General features: G+C 42.8%; 1 protein-coding gene across 13 annotated transcripts in view; it reads right to left on the bottom strand.

Annotated features, from left to right (window-relative positions):
• Positions 1-17433, bottom strand: part of LOC118388618 (E3 ubiquitin-protein ligase RAD18) — a 73927-nt gene that overhangs the window by 21577 nt on the left and 34917 nt on the right. For 12 of the 13 annotated variants that reach the window (XR_004826587.2, XM_035777852.2, XM_035777860.2 and 9 more), the window contains 2 exons: positions 13507-13647; positions 6501-6666 (listed from right to left, as the gene is read on the bottom strand). Coding sequence is in view for 12 of the 13 variants with exons in the window: in XM_035777852.2 (XP_035633745.1) it covers positions 6501-6666; positions 13507-13647 (307 nt within the window). In the remaining variant the exon portion in view is untranslated. Of the gene's footprint in view, positions 1-2697; positions 4397-6500; positions 6667-13506; positions 13648-17433 lie in introns of those variants that run through there. The other variant, XM_035777853.2, reaches the window with a different exon arrangement.

Here is a 17433-nt window from a genome sequence, read left to right on the forward strand (position 1 = left end):
GATAGGCTAATTGACATAATTTAAGTGAATTGGAGGTGTACCTGTGGATGTATTTCAAGGCCTACCTTCAAAATCAGTGCCTTTTTGCTTGACATCATGGGAAAATCAAAAGAAATCAGCCAAGACCTCAGAAAGACAAATGTAGACCTCCACAAGTCTGGTTCATCCTTGGGAGAGATTTCTAAACACCTGAAGGTACCACGTTCATCTGTACAAACAATAGTACACCAGTATAAACACCATTGGACCACACAGCGTCATATTGCTCAGGAAGGAGACGCGTTCTGTCTCCTAGAGATGAACGCACGTTGGTGTGAAAAGTGCAAATTCATCCCAGAACAACAGCAAAGGACCTTGTGAAGAAGCTGGAGGAAACAGGTACAAAAGTATCTATATCCACAGTAAAACGAGTCCTGTATCGACATAACCTGAAAGGCCACTCAGCAAGAAGAAGCCACTGCTCTTCTAAATTATGTGGATATATTGAAGAAACATCTCAAGACATCAGTCAGGAAGTTAAAGCTTGGTCGCAAATGGGTCTTCCAAATGGAAAATGACCCCAAGCATACTTTCAATGTTGTGGCAAAATGGCTTCAAAGTTAAGATATTGGAGTGGCCATCACAAAGCCCTGATATCAATCCTATAGAAAAGTTGTCGGCAGAACTGAAAAAGCATGTGCGAGCAAGGAGGCTTACAAACCTGACTCAGTTACACCAGCTCTGTCAGGGGGGATGGGCCAAAACTCACCCAACGTATTGTGGGAAGCTTGTGGAAGGCTACCTGAAAATTTTGACCCAAGTTAAACCATTTAAAGGCAATGCTACCAAATACTAATTGAGTGTATGTAAACATCTGACCCACTGGGAATGTGAGGAAAGAAATAAAACCTGAAATAAATCACTCTACTATTATTCTGACATTTCACGTTCTTAAAATAAAGTGGTGATCCCAACTGACCTAAGACAGGGTATTTTATTATGATTAAATGTCAGGAATTGTGAAAAACTGAGTTTAAATGTATTTGGCTAAGGTGTATGTAAACTTCCAACTTCAACTGTATATACACCTATTTTTTTTATTTTTTATGTGGGGGCTTTATTTAACTAGCCAAGTCGGTTAAGGACATATTCTTATTTTCAATGACGGCCTAGGAACAGTGGGTTAACTGTTCGATCCTGCGGTTACTAGTTCAATGCTTTAGCCACTAGGCTACCTGCCACCCCACCTGTTCTGAAAGGCCCCAGAGTCTGCAACACCTCAAAGCAAGGGGCACCACCAAGCAAGCGGCACCATGAAGACCAAAGAGCTCTTAAAACAGGTCAGGGTCAAAGTTTTGGAGAAGTACAGATCAGGGTTGGGTTATGAAAAAATATCCAAAACATCCCACGGAGCACCATTAAATCCATTATTAAAAAATGGAAAGAATATGGCACCACAACAAACCTGCTTAGAGAGGGCCACCCACCAAAACTCACGGACCAGGCAAGGAGGGCATTAATCAGAGAGGCAACAAAGAGACCAAAGATAACCCTGAAGGAGCTGCAAAGCTCCACAGCGGAGATTGGAATATCTGTCCATTGTACCACTTTAAGCCGTACACTCCACGGAGCTGGGCTTTACAGAAGAGTGGGCAGAAAAAAGCCATTGCTTAAAGAAAAGAAAAAAGAAAACATGTTTGGTGTTTGCCAAAAGGCATGTGGGAGACTCCCCAAACATATGGAAGAAGGTAGCCTGGTCAGATGAGACAAACATTTTGTTTTTTGGCCATCAAGGAAAAATCTATGCCTGGTGCAAACCCAATACTTCACATCACCCCGAAAACACCATCCCCAAAGTGACACATGGTGGTGGCAGCATCATGCTGTGGGAATGTTTATCATTGGCAGGGACTGGGAAACTGGTCAGAATTGAAGGAATGCTGGGTGCGCTAAATACAAGGAAATTCTTGAGGGAGACTTGTATCAGTTTTCCACAGATTTGAGACTGGGACAGAGGTTTACCTTCCAGCGGGACAATGACACTAAGCATACTGCTAAAGCAACACTCGAGTGGTTTAAGGGGAAACATTTAAATGTCTTGGAATGGCCTAGTCAAAGCCCAGACCTCAATCCAATTGAGAATCTGTTGTATGATTTAAAGATTGCTGTACACCAGCGAAACACATCCAACTTGAAGGAGCTAGAGCAGTTTTGCCTTGAAGAATGGGCAAAAATCCCAGTGGTTATATGTGCCAAGCTTACAGAGACATACCCCAAGAGACTTGCAGCTGTAATTGCTGCAAAAGGTGGCTCTACAAAGTATGGACTTTGGGGGGGGGGGGTGAGTAGTTACGCTCAAATTCAGCAATATTTTGCATCTTCAAAGTGGTAGGCATGTTGTGTAAATCAAATGATACAACCCCCCCCCCCCCAAAAAAAATCAATTTTAATTCCAGGTTGTAAGGCAACAAAGTAGGAAAAATGCCAAGGGCGAGCCACTATATTTATCTGACTATTCACAACAATTGTATTATTGTGTGCACGTAACCATACTCGTTGATCTACAAACCAAAATTTGGAGTAAACTCCCTCCCGCTTAGCCTCTTTCGCTCTGCTGGTGACAAATTGCCAGAAGCATTGCAGGAAGTAAATGCAGGAAGTGTAACCCATTAATGGAAATTATTGCATCACAATACCAGGCAGCCATTGCAATTGTTTTTATGAGGGTTATTTTATTTTCATGACGGTCTTCATTCATAACGGTTGGTTACAAGGTTATACAGTAATTGTGCCAGCCCTAACTGTGCCATCGCATTGCATGTTTAAAAAAAAAAAAATCCCTTACTTGGCATATCACATGGTCATCATATCAAGTAGCTAATTTTGGCCTGGATGAAATACAATAGCCGGGATGATGTGAGGTTTCCTGAGTTCTTTATCCAAAAATAGTACCTGAAAGGGTGGGTTAAACTTGGCTGTAAAACAGAGGAATGGTAAGTGTGTGTGGTGCCAGGCATAATCAAATATGACCCGATTTGGCTTGAATCCCCTGAGATCAGTGTCTTGGGGCCACAGAGGGCCTGGGAGGCAGGTAAGGACAACCCAGGACAAGGAGCCCATCTAAATGGATTAAACTAGGCCTCTTTGAAGCTGGTTCTTTTCATTGGAAGGCTATTAATATTAATAATGAAAAGCCCAGCGTGAATACTTCCTGGCCAGGGGAAAATGAACAAAAAATGATAACCTAACAGAGAGGAACCTCTAGCGAACTTCTGACTGCTAATAAAACACTTTATCAGGGGATTAACCCTTGCTTTGTAAAAACGACACAGCCCCTCTGAGTCCATTAAATTAATGAGTCGATATACTTGGAAAGACGACTAGCTAATTTGACGTTGCTTAACTTTTACTCACTTGTTCAGTTGAATCTTTATACTGAAGAGAAATTGATCAGAAAAGTAAATCCTTGTCATACATTGTGTTGCCCATGCTGCACTCCATGGCTTAATCTACAGTGCTTCAGTTGTTACGTTACAGCCTTATTCTAAAATAGATTATTTTATCCATCTACACACAATACCCCATAATGACAGAGCAAAATAAGGTTTTTCGAAATGTTAGCAAATGTATTAAACAGGGGGAAAAAACGTATTTACTAGTACTTTGTAGAACTTTGTCTAAGCTTAAGATGGCTATTTAAGTGAAAATGAATTCAGCCCTAAGTCGGCCTTTTTGAAAGTGAAGTTTGTAAGTTCTTCATGTAGCCTTATCAATATACAAATATAATGTATGTAGCCTACTCACTATTTCAGTGTTATTTTTGCAACATTTTCCTTTATATTAGTCTCTTCTCTTGAAAGTAAATCAATACATGTCAGGGGAGGGGAACTTAAAAATAAAATCAATAAAGCAAGTGGAGGCTGAATAAACTGCCATAGTGTGCAGAAGGAATGAGATTCACCAGAAATAACAACCAGAGAACCAGAAAAAAGCAAACACATTGGATCAATCTATCCTGAACACCTGCATCGAGCAGCCCTGATTTATCCCATAATGAGCAGAATACTGCAAGTAATGTTTCTCTCCTAAACATTCAATCAAAACCAAACAAGGACCTGCTTATAGTATGTACCATCCATACGGCTGGCCTTTCACTTATGTAAGATTAGAAGACAGCATTAAATGTTCTCTTCAGAGATGCTCTAAATACCCAACACCTGTGGAGAGTGCAGCAAAACTTCTCGGGATTCTTCAACACCCCTCTATGCAAGTTGAATTCATTAAAGAGCTTTTCATCACTTTGCCTGGACAAAGATCATGTTTTATTACTGTGTGTGGAATAAAAAAATACTTTTGTGAAGAGCTCTTCTCCCAAAGATGGTCTTTGAGGGCTGTATAGTCCCTTGGAAGTTCTCGACTGTGGAACAGGGAGCAAACAGAATAGCCTAATTATTACACCATTGGGTAAAAAAGCTGATGCATTTTTGTGTTATCGCCTAACAGTAACATGACAGCCTACCACATAAAGAGGGCTCTAATAGGCGCTGACAGGTGAGTAAATACAGACAGAAGAGATGGCACAAGCTTGGAGGCCTCATCTCCCTCTGCTCAGTCTGGGGTTCACACTCACACAGGATCACAATGTGACCTCCGGAAGCAGGAGCGAAAAACGGTAGCATTACAATCATATGAATGGAAACAGGAATACATTTGAAACAGATGGTGAGAAGATTTCTATTTGATGACCAAAAGATGAATGTGCTCAAGCAGGTGTGAAGATTATTCAGTAATGGCTGACTCTCACCTGAAAGACCATGTAAACCCTGGATGGGATGGATAAAGGATGAGAAGGATATATGCAATCGATTTTTAGCGAGCCTTTTCTGAAAGAAGAAGCCAATATTTGTTCATATCTCCCCGGAAGTCCTAATAAAACACTTTTACAAGACATTTACATGCCTTAATGCGGACAAACAGAGAGTAAATTGCCTCTGGAAGGTGAGAGCACTCCTCTTGGTGCCCCTCCAGGGGAAGACTAATGAAATGTCTATCTGCATAAAGAGTTAGGTAGGTAGGTGGGCCGTAGCAACTGGTGGGGCTAATGCCTGTCTGTTAGCTATTAGAGCAGGTTGCTGGAGCATGGAGCAGCTCTCCGTCTGACTGACTAACTAGCTCATTACTGGGGGGAGTGGGAGAGAGATCTGACCAAGTGCTGCTCTGACGATAGCGCCGGCTAAGAGGCAATTTAAGTAGTGTGGTTCAGAGCATTGTCAGGTGTCCGAGTCCCCAGCTGGAAGCCGAGCCAGGCAGGCAGGCGGTGGCTTTATCAGAGGCAGGTGATGTGCACACACACAGGGTTATAATTAATTATCACACCTGCCAGATTTCACACAGACACACTTCCAGCTCCATACAGGCAGAATGTGGGGCGACAGAAAAGCATATTTGCGTGAAGCTCTAGGGCCTCATATGAATAGGAGCAGGTCAATGGAACATCAGCCTCTGCCAAAAAAACTTGCTGTATAGAGCTCTAAATTGTGGTGGGAGTCTGGACATCTCATAGTGCTTATTTGATAAGGCCCTCTGGCACACAGCATACACAGGTCTGACACTCTGAACAAGGGAGCACACTATTAATTACATTCTGTAGCTGATGGCTCTACGAATCTGCATCCTTTGGGGTCCAGGTCGATATTCCAGACAAAAGCAGCACGTGTTCTAATAACAGCTGCCTGGCTCACGACCAGCTTCCTTGAAAAAATATATTTTCAAAACAATAATGTATATTGTTCCAATACTGTATATCAGCATATTTAATATATCAATCTCTGTAAAAATAGAAATCTACTATAGTTTTTTTTTTTCTTTGATCAGTTGGTAACTTGTCCCAACCCTATTTTGATAAGAGCTTGGTACTGTTAGGTATCTGTGACTGATTTAAAGTGTTATGTTCAACACGTAACTTTAGTCTTCAACTAGCCAACCTTGCGGTGTCTTTCTAAAGAAAAGGCAATTTAAACTATTCTGGGCTGAAGTGCAGGCAGGCTGTGGGGGTATGAATGCTGATAGAACTCTTTCCAGAGGCCCGCAACGAGCTGTGTGAGTCAGAACCAACTCAATACTCCCGCTGAGAGTCCGACTTTAGTTTCACACAGAGTTCCTCAGTAATACCACACACACACACACACACACACACACACACACACACACACACACACACACACACACACACACACACACACACACACACACACACACACACACACACACACACACACACACACACACACACACACACACACACACACTCCTGTTTTGAGAGCTGTGAAGCATTGAATCCCCGGGAAGACAAGTCAAATGTCTGCTTGTTGAGGAGTGGAGAATCAGCTATTCAGCTGGCTTGGGGTGAAGTTCCCCCAAGGTACAGATCTCGAATCAGATCAAGAATACCCTTCCCCTTCCCCAGCCCTAACCTTAACCATTCACCCTGATCAATTCTGCCGTCTCCTGGGCTCGCTCACCTGCTGATGGACACGTCACTGAGACAGCTGGGTGACCTGGAAATGACCTCTACAACAGAAGGCTGCTGCTCCTCAGAGGGCTCCTCCACTGGTGATGTCATCAATATGCAGAAGGCCTCTGAGTCACTGGGACTGGGATCCCTCTGTTCCTGTTCTGCTGCTTTATCTACAGAAAGGAATGGAAAAGAACATGGACAATACTAATGATCATGTCATAAAAGACTGGTAGAAAATCAATCATTGGTGAAAATGAGCTGTCAAGAATCTATGTTGGGAAACTGTCCTTGACAACCATGTCTTTTAATCTGGATCTGTCCTGTTTTAACGTTGTACACATGATGTGTGAGCAGGCTGCATGATAGATGCTAAAGTCATCCATGTCAATTTCTATCTTATATTATAGATATTTCCCCAATGTAATGTTCAAAATGCCTTTAACCACAAACAAACCACTGTGTCTTCTAGGCGGTGGGCAAAATATATGACCAGCAGTTAATGGTATTATATGCATTATAAATATGATTACCTCTGCACATACTGACGTTTCGTTCTGTGACGGGGGAATTCCATGTAAAGCAATGAAACGCTTGATTTGTCGACAGTTAAAACGCCATGTGTGTTTTTTTCTATTCAAGATTAAAGTAAACAGAATGCTAGGTACTAACAGCCAATACAGCACGGGCTGGAAGCTATAGCAAGCCTCGATTGGTCAATTGCCCTGCAATATCCCCAATAATTAGCATACTGTTAAGCTTCCCCAACTTAATGTTCACTCACTGATCACCGAGCTCCTCTTGCTTCACCTCACTTTGATACTAGATCTTTCCTTTTATCGAAAATGAATAGTCTCCGTCATTTTGTTGGCAGCCATTTCTTTCAGTGGACTACAAGTGTGACCTTTTTTCAAGACATTCAACACACTGAATCCCAAAAGAGCTTGTGGGTGTGTTGCATGTCAGCCAAAAAATATTTTTAAAAAAATATATATATATATACATAATAACTTATGCGACAAGTTATGGCAGTATGCTTCCACGTTTTATGCAATACTGTATTATATATTATAATATTGGCTGACGTGCGAAAGACGAACCACACATTCAGAGGTAATAGTGTGTGTATCGACTTACAAAATGAATTGTACTCTGGGGCTGTAATTTATTCCCTGCACTACATCAGACAGCATGGGTATGGTGGTGTGCATGTTAACAAGCATCTTTAAAAGGGGTATGACTAAAGACATCAGCATGCTTCAGTTCGGCTGGGCCTAGCCGAACTCAGCAAGCCGAACGAGTGTACTCGTATACTCCCTTAAGAGCTTCGCTTGAAAAAATATTTTAAAAACGGCAATAGTAGTACTGTTTGCCCTTTTTGAGAAGGCGTAACAACTATACACTTTTTCACAAAATAGTCTGAATTAATTCCGTGGGGCGACACACAATTGGCCTATCGTCTGGGTTAGGGAGGGTTTGGCTGGTAGGGAAATCCTTGTCTCATCGCACACCAGCGACTTCCGTGGCGGGCCGGGCGCAGTGCGCGCTTACCAGGGTTGCCGGGTGCACGGTGTTTCCTCCGACACATTGGTGCGGCTGGCTTCCGGGTTGGATGGCGCTGTGTTAAGAAGCAGTGCGGCTTGTTTGGGTTGTGTATCGGAGGACGCATGACTTTCAACCTTCGTCTCTCCCGAGCCCGTACGGGAGAAGTAGCGATGAGACAAGATAGTAGCTACTAAACAATTGGATACCACGAAATTGGGGAGAAAAAGGGGTAAAAGAAAATAAAGAAAATAATAAATATTGACTTTCTTGAAAAAGAGATCTTAGTTGCGCAATATTACAAGATGTTTGGTGGACTATTTTTCAATAAAATGAGTCCTACTGTTGACCAATCACCAACGAAAAAAAGACTTCGGCTCCGAAGCTTCCGTCCAGCAAAAAAAGTTGTGCGCAAGAACAGCTGAAAAAAAAACCTCACTGAAGCCCAAAACGAACAAAAACGCCATAAAATATCTTCATAATATATGCACGAACACTATAGAGTTCATGCATCTAACTTTTGGCTGGGAAGCATGCGGACACCTTAATGCCCACATTGAAACAACACTATAACAGAACACGTATCAGAGACAATATGAGAGGGTTCAAATAAGCTGTCTCCACATTTATTTATTTCACCAGGTAGGCCAGTTGAGAACAAGTTCTCATTTACAACTGCGACCTGGCCAAGATAAAGCAAAGCAGTTCGACAAAAACAACAGCACAGAGTTACACATGGGATAAACAAATGTACAGTCAATAACACAATAGAAAAATCTATATACAGTGTGTGCAAATGTAGTAAGATTAGGGAGGTAAGGCAATAAATAGAGAGTGGCGAAATAATTTCAATTTAGCATTAAAACTGGAATGATAGATGAAGATGATGAGAAAGTAGGGATACTGGGGTGCAAAAGAGCAAAAATAAATAACAATATAGGGATGAGGTAGTTGGGTGGGCTATTTACAGATGGGCTGTGTACATGTGCAGTGATCGGTAAGCTGCTCTGACAGCTGATGCTTAAAGTTAGTGAGGGAGATATGTCTCCAGCTTCAGGGATTTTTGCAATTCGTTCCAGTCATTGGCAGCAGAGAAATGGAATGAAAGGCGGCCAAAGAGGTGTTGGCTTTGGGGATGGCCAGTGAAATATACCTGCTAGAACGCGTGCTAAGGGTGGGTGTTGCTATGGTGACCAGTGAGCTGAGATATAAGGCGGGGCTTTACTTAGCAAAAACTTATAGATGACCTGGAGACAGTGGGTTTGGCAACGAATATGAAGCGAGGGCCAGCCAACGAGAGCAAATATGTCGCAATGGTGGGTAGTATATGTGGCTTTGGTGAAAAAACGAATGGCACTGTGATAGCAAATTGGATGTCGTCTGAGTAGAGTGTTGGAGGCTATTTTGAAAATGACATCGCTGAAGTCAAGGATCAGTAGGATAGTCAGTTTTACAAGGGTATGTTTAGTAGCATGAGTGATGGAGGCTTTGTTGCGCAATAGGAACACAGATTCTAGATTTAATTTTGGATTGGAGATGCTTAATGTGAGTCTGGAAGGAGAATTTACAGTCTAGCCAGACACCTAGGTATTTGTAGGGCGGGTGCGGGCAGCGATCGGTTGAAGAGCATGCATTCAGTTTTACTAGCATTTAAGAGTAGCTGGAGGCCATGGAAGTAGTGTTGTATGGCATTGAAGCTCGTTGGGAGGTTTGTTAACACAGTGTCCAAAGAAGGGCCAGAAGTATACAGAATGGTGTCGTCTGCGTAGAGGTGGATCAAAGAATCACCAGCAGCAAGAGCGACATCATTGATATATACAGTGAAAAGAATCAGCCCAGGAATTGAACCCTGTGGCACCCCATAGAGACTGCCAGAAGTCCGGACAACAGGCCCTCCGATTTGACACACTGAACTCTATCAGAGAAGTAGTTGGTGAACCAGGCGAGGCAGTCATTTGAGAAACCAAGGCTATTGAGTCTGCCGATAAGAATGTGGTGATTGACAGAGTCGAAAGCTTTGGCCAGGTCGAAGAAGACGGCTGCACAGTACTGTCTTTTATCAATGGCAGTTATGATATAGTTTAAGACCTTGAGCGTGCCTGAGGTGTACCCATGACCAGCTCGGAAACCAGACTGCGGAGAAGGTACAGTGGGATTTGAAATGGTCAGTGATCTGTTTGTTAACTTGGCTTTGAAGAATTTAGAAAAGGCAGGGCAGGATAGATATGGGTCTGTAACAGTTTGTGTCTAGTGTCTCCCCCTTTGAAGAGGGGGATGACCGCGGCAGCTTTCCAATCTTTAGGAATCTCAGACAAAACAAAAAAGCGTTTGAATAGGCTAGTAATAGGGGTTGCAACAATTGCAGCGGATAATTTTAGAAAGAGATGGTCCAGATTGTCTAGTCCAGTTGATTTGTAGGGGTCCAGATTTTGCAGCTCTTTCAGAACATCAACTATCTGGATTTGGGTGAAGGAGAAGCGGGGGGGCTAGGGCAAGTTGCTTCGGGGGATACAGAGCTATTGGCTGGGGTAGGGGTAGCCAGGTGGAAAGCATGGAGACGTAGAAAATGCTTATTGAAATTCTAAATTTCTGTAGATTATCGGTGGTGACAGTGTTTCCTAGCCTCAGTGTAGTGTACAGCTGGGAGGAGGTGTTCTTATTCTCCATGGACTTTACAGTGTCCCAAAACTTTTTGAGATTTGTGCTACAGGATGCAAATTTCTGTTTGATTGTGAATATTGGTTCCTAACTTCCCTGAAAAGTTGCATATCGCGGGGGCTATTCGATGTTAATGCAGTACGCCACAGGATGTTTTTGTGCTGGTCAAGGGTAGTCAAGTCTGGAGTGAATCAAAGACTATATCTGTTCTTAGTTCTACATTTTTTGAATGGGGCGCTTATTAAAGATGGAGAGAAAAGCACTTTTAAAGAGCAACCAAGCATCCTCTACTGAAGGGAAGAGGTCAATATCCTTCCAGGATACCCGGGCCAGGTCGATTAGAAAGGCCTGCTCGCTGAAGTGTTTTAGGGAGCGTTTGACAGTGATGAGGGGTGGTCGTTTGACCATGGACCCATTACGGATGCAGACAATGAGGCAGTGATCGCTGAGATCCTGGTTGTAGACAGCAAAGGTGTATTTAGAGGGCTAGTTGGTCAGGTTGATATCTATGAGGGTGCCCGTGGTTACAGATTTAGAGTTGTACCTGGTAGGTTCCTTGATAATTTGTGTGAGATTGAGGTCATCTAGTTTAGATTGTAGCATATCCCAGTTTAGGTCACCAAACAGTAGGAACTCAGAAGACAAATGGGGAGCAATCAATTCACATATGGTGTCCAGGGCACAGCTGGGGGCTGAGGGGGGTCTATAACAAGTGGCAACAGTGAAAAACGTATTTCTGGAAAGGTGGATTTTTACAAGTATAAGCTCGAACTGTTTGGGCACAGACCTGGATAGTATGACAGCCTGCAGAGTTCTATCTCTGCAGTAGATTGCAACTCCACCCCCTTTTGCAGTTCTATCTTGGCAGAAAATGTTGTAGTTGGGGATGGAAATTTCAGAATTTTTTGTGGCCTTCCTAAGCCAGGATTCAGACACGCCTAGGACATTAGGGTTGGCGGATTGTGCTGAAGCAGTGAATAAAACAAACTTAGGGAGGAGGCTTCTGATGTTATCATGCATGGAACCAAGGCTTTTACGGTTACACAAGTCAACAAATGAGAGCACCTGGGGAATAGGTGTGGTACTGGGGGCTACAGGGCATGGGTTAACCTCTACATCACCAGAGGAACAGAGGAGGAGTTGGATAATGGTAGGGCTAAAGGCTATAAGAACTGGTCGTCTAGTGCGCTGGGAACAGAGAATAAAAGGAGCAGATTTCTGGACGTGGTAGAATAGAGTCAGGGCATAATGTACAGACGAGGGTATGGTAGGGTGTGTGTACAGTGGAGGTAAGCCTCGGCATTGAGTGACGATGAGAGAGATTGCATCTCTGGGGGCACCAGTTAACCCAGGTGAGATCTCCGCATTTGTGGAGGGTGGGATAAAAGAGCTACCTAAGGCATGTTGAGCGGGACTGGGAGCTCTACAATGAAATAAAACAAAAAGTACTAACCGAGATAGCAGTTGACAAGGCATATTGACATTAGAGAGAGGCATAAAGCAATCACGGGTGTTGATCGGGAGAGCTAAGACAGCAATGAATAAATGGCGATGAATGGGCAGAGAGGGTCAGTTAGGTACGTACAGGAACTGAGTTCGAGGCTGGGGCCGACAGACAAACAAAAAGAGGTACCGAGTTTGTGAATAGTCCAGCAGGCATCAGCTGTGTAGCCGAGTGATCATATTTGTCCAATGAGCAGCAATAGGTGAGTCAGGGAGCCGTTCGGTAGTCGCTACTACACTAGGCGAGTGGGCGACAACGGCGTTCAGAAAGCTAGCGGGCCTGGGTTAGCGGATGGGTCTTTGGCGTCATCGCAATGGAAACGCCTGTTGAAACCACATTGGACGATTACGTCGGCAGACCAGTCGTGAGTGATCGTCAGGGCTCTGTGTTAACAATAAAGGGTCCAGGCCAATTGGCAAAAGAGGTATTGTAGCGAAATAAGTTAACTGGTATATGGGCCTAGCTCAAGGCTAGCCCAAGGTTAACTGGTGCTTGCTTCAGGACAGAGGCGTTAGCCAACAGTAGCAAAGTAGCAATTGCAGCTAGCTAGCTGGGATGATCCGAGGTAATGGTCCAGAGCTTGCGGCAGGAATCCGGTGATGTGGTAGAGAGAAGCAGTCCGATATGCTCTGGGTTGATATTGTGCTGTGCAGACTGGCAGGTATTGTCCGAGCTAAAGCTGGCTGGTGTCCTAGCTAAAGGTGAAGACCGCTAACCGTGGCTAACAAAGACTGATAGCTAGTAGCTAGTTAGCTGGCTAGCTCCTGATGGAGGTTCCAGTTATAAGGAATAAAAATAGCAGATCTGTACCACATTGGGTGAGGCGGGTCGCAGGAAAGTATATTTAGTTTGTAGATAGAAACTGAGATTAAAGTATATATGGGAGAAAAAAATGACTTTTTATACGGGATAAGACAAAGACAAACACACGTCCAACTGCTACACCATCTTGGAAATTCACATAAGATGCAAAGGATTAAAAAAACATTTTGGGGAGAAAACAGCCTTGTGGCCATGCTGCTGGGTGTATAGCTGAAACCTGGCCCTGATCAACCGTGACCACCTGAAGAGAAGCCATCACAGGTCTGGGGCTGAGTGACGATGTGAAGGTTGTGATAGCAAATCCCCCGGAACAGGAATACAGAGAGGGCTCTTCATATAGAAACCGTCCCTGCGTCTCTCTCCTTTTGTAAATTGCTTATGGACTATGAGCTCTGCTGGGGAGGCTGGGGGCTGTAAGATATTCCGTGGCGACGGTGCTAACCCTTGTTTAATCCGCTCAACATGTTAATGAGGGTTACGGTGGTACCTGCAGAGCTGGAGCCCGCTCTCCGGTCCTCCTCTACTCCCTCATCCCTCACTTTCTGTTTCATCTCCCTCTTCTTGGTCTTTTCCAGGCGACCCCGGACCTGGGCGATAAGGCGGGAGAAATCACTGTTATGCTGCCTCCCTGTAATACAGATGAGGAGAGGTCAGAAGCCAGGTTAGGCATGCAGAGATCAGACATACACATACACAGTAACACACGTAAGCAGACAGATCCTGTTTCTGAATGCTGCATAGAGGGAGAACTGCAGTTTGATTCCCTTTTATACAAAAACCCACATTCAAACACCGAGAAACAAGCGTGGTTTAAGACCCAGATACATTAAGGCACCGATCATACAAACTCCCCCCTGCTTATTATATCATAACTAGAGGCACGCGCTCTGGAAGATAACCAATGTTAATGTAAGGTCTGGTGTGTTAGAATACAGGACCCCTCTCTGAGTACATTGTTGAGAACAGCTGTATATTCAGTTTCAGTGATGGTAAAGGACAGTGTGTCATGGGAGGTTTGTGAGGATGTTTTTGTTTTAAATAGCAGAAGAAAAAAGACAAGGGTTTTACTAATATGATAGACAGACGAGGGTGAGCTCCATAAAAAGGCCTCTCGGAGAGCTTATCAGCCTACACAGAAACAGTTAAATGATAAGAGATCAAATTAAACCGCAAGTTTCTGCTGGAAAAACAAACTCATTAAAACATGAGCTAAACCACAAATGAAAACCAATACGATTAAGGCAGACAAAGCTATTGGATCAAGTAAGCAGAAGGCATTCAAGTTGAGTGCAAAAACAGACGGGTTCAATTCAGCCAACAAAAAAAAATATGAAAAATTACAATAATAGAACTGAGCACAAACTCCAGAGAATGTAAAACAAATAGTATGAAATCACAATTTCAGGGCTTTTATTGCAAAACAATGGATCTGAGAGAAACAAAAAGCACATGCTATCCTAAAAATATTTATACTCAGACCTTATACCTGGTTACAGATTTGACGGAAAAGATGTTTCATTCTAGGATTGGGTGATATGGCCAAAATATAATTTTATTTGTTTTTTTGGCAGTATGTTTTGTTTCTGAATAATAAAAGTTCTAAATATGCTTTATGAGTAGTTCATGACCCTAAGGTGGCAACACAAGTACGTGATTTCAATGGGGCGTTCTCCATTCTGATTGTTTATACTGTTCAATCCAACATCAAACGAAAATAGCTAGCTAGCTAACATATTCATGTTTCGCCTATCCCAGTGTTGCCTATTTAGCGACTTTGTTACGCATTTCTCCGAGTTTTTAGGCGCCTCCAGCTCCTTTTATTGGGGAGTTTAGCCACAGAGTTTCTATGGTTTTGATAACATTGATCAACGTTTACCACTCAATTCTAGCGATTAGCATTAGACAAACTAGCAAATAAAATAAAATGTTATTTGTCACATGCGCCGAATACAACAACCTTACAGTGAAATGCTTACTTGCAGGCCCTTAACCAACAATACAGTTAAGAAAAATAAGTGTAAAGTGAAAAATAGATAACTAAAAATGTTTCAGAAAAAGTAACAAATAATTCAACAGCATGAGTAAAATAACATTAGCAAGGCTATATACAGGGGGTACCGGTACAGAGTCAATGTGCAGGGTCACCGGTTAGTCGAGGTAATTGAGGTAATATGTACATGTAGGTAGAGTTAAAGTGACTATGCATAGATAATAAACAGAAAGTAGCAGCAGCATAAAGAGGGGGGAGGGGCAATGCAAATAGTCTGGGTAGCCCTTTGACTAGCTGTTCAGGAGTCTTATGGCTTGGGGGTAGAAGCTTTTAAGAAGCCTTTTGGACCTAAGACAGTAGTTTGCAGACAGTAAGATACACAAACTAATAATGTATTTATAGAACGCTTGTAGAAAGCAGCATCGCTGTCACCAACGTCTTTCTGCATCTATCTGCCCATGCAGACCAGACAGCAGAGTGAACTGCAACTGGTTGAGCAACTGGTTTTTCCTTGAGTGACAGGGGTCAGAGTATGGTGTGGGAAGTGGCATGCAGCTGGAGTTGCGCATCACATTCAACAAACCAAACATTGAAATACCATTATAGAAGGTAAAGTAAAAACCCAAACCGGTCTGTGCGTCAAATACTGGTACATTGTAAAATAAGGTACTGTACAGCCCTATTTTATTATTGTGCAAATTAAACTCCTCATATCATGTGTCCTGTCAATACAACTTAGGCCCAAAGTAGTCCAGATTAAACACAGAACACACGCACCCGGGCCAGAATTCAATTACAACCGCCTGTAAGTAAGTGATTTCATTATGAGATTCCTTTCCTCTGACATGCCCGTTATAGCCGTGTAATTCAGGACATTGTGTTCTCTCAGCCTGAGCACAACTAACATCCACTCACCTCTGATGATCTGACTATGTGACTACAGCAGATCATCTGGATAGATCCTCTGGAATCTGCTCAGAAAAATCTCATTCTGATCACTATCATAACTTGTACAGAAAACCAGTATATACAATCAAATAAATCCCTAAGACCAGACCAGAAATTAGTTCTCATTCTCCCATCAAAGGACATAGTAGATACTGTAAATCCTCATTTTTTGAAAGCACTGGATCCTGGCTGCAGCCGCTTAGGCTACCCTTGTGGCACCTAACATTCCAGCAGGTCAAATTTTTACAGTAAATTGAGTTGAGGTGTGTGTGTTTGTGGGGATGCTGGTGCTCTACAGCTGCATGGTCCTACTGCATGGTCCGCATTAGCCCTCCATTTCATGCCACCTTTCCCCGAACCCCAACTCAGCAGTACTGTTCTGTTTGCACATGTACTATAAAGTAAAACCAAGGTGCCAGATTCACCATCTTGAGATATTCAGCTGCAGAACACCGATACATTTCACCGGTTTGCTTGCTTATCCGCAGACTTCACAAAGCAAGAACAAAAAACGGCTATCATTGCGTTTTGGATTCCGAGGCATAAATATTTCAAACAAAAGACGTATTTGGTTTTTTTTAAACTCAGATTAGGCCTAGAAGACCAGTGACTGAATCAGACTTTGTGACTTGGCTTTGACAGGTTTCCACCTTGAAGAGTCTCGAGTGCGTACACTAAATGAACAAACATGTTATTGGACATGTTCTGATGACATTGAATATTTGAATATTTTGGGAGGAATAAAAATAGAACTTCCGTGAACTACACCATTCAGTTAGAGCAGTATTCAGAGAGCCAAGGTGAATGCTCACAATCCATGGGTTGATTACTCACCACATGGCTCATTTACATGTTATTACAAGACCCTGCTCATGGCTATTTGTTGAGTTTGATATAACGACAAGCTATTTAACGTTCATTCTGCATATTACATGAAGCAAATTATAGTTTAATTTAATTAATTTCCACCACTTGTTTGTTTCGTAGACAGGGGTGTTCTACGTAAATGAATGCTAATTCGTACAATGCCCGCTACCAAAGTATTGTAGCTAAAGAAATCAGTTTCATATGTAGCCCCAGAGCGACAAACCACTTTCTTGGCTGTAGTTTGAGTCTGAGCTGTAATGAAGAAAGAACAGTTGCATGGAGAAATATAGATCATTATCAAACCAGTAATTTACATCTAAATGAGCTCAAGACCTGGTATCTGTTCCAAATATTATCTGTGTGACATCCTGTCAGCAATTCTTCAAGACCCATACTGCTGCCTTGCATGTTCCAGTAACTGACTTAAAGCGGAGGACATCTTCCTCAGTAGCACAAGGATTGTCTCCAGGAAATGCCATGTTTGATGTGACTCCAATCATGGGGTCACCTCCTTATAGGTAAACCGTCCGTCAACCACACAACGACAGCTCTATGGGCAACTTGCGCAAATGTCACCACTGATAAAATGTCACAACGACCTGCCTCCAA

This window comes from Oncorhynchus keta, chromosome 10 (assembly GCF_023373465.1).
Source record: "Oncorhynchus keta strain PuntledgeMale-10-30-2019 chromosome 10, Oket_V2, whole genome shotgun sequence".
Lineage (NCBI taxonomy): Eukaryota > Metazoa > Chordata > Actinopteri > Salmoniformes > Salmonidae > Oncorhynchus > Oncorhynchus keta.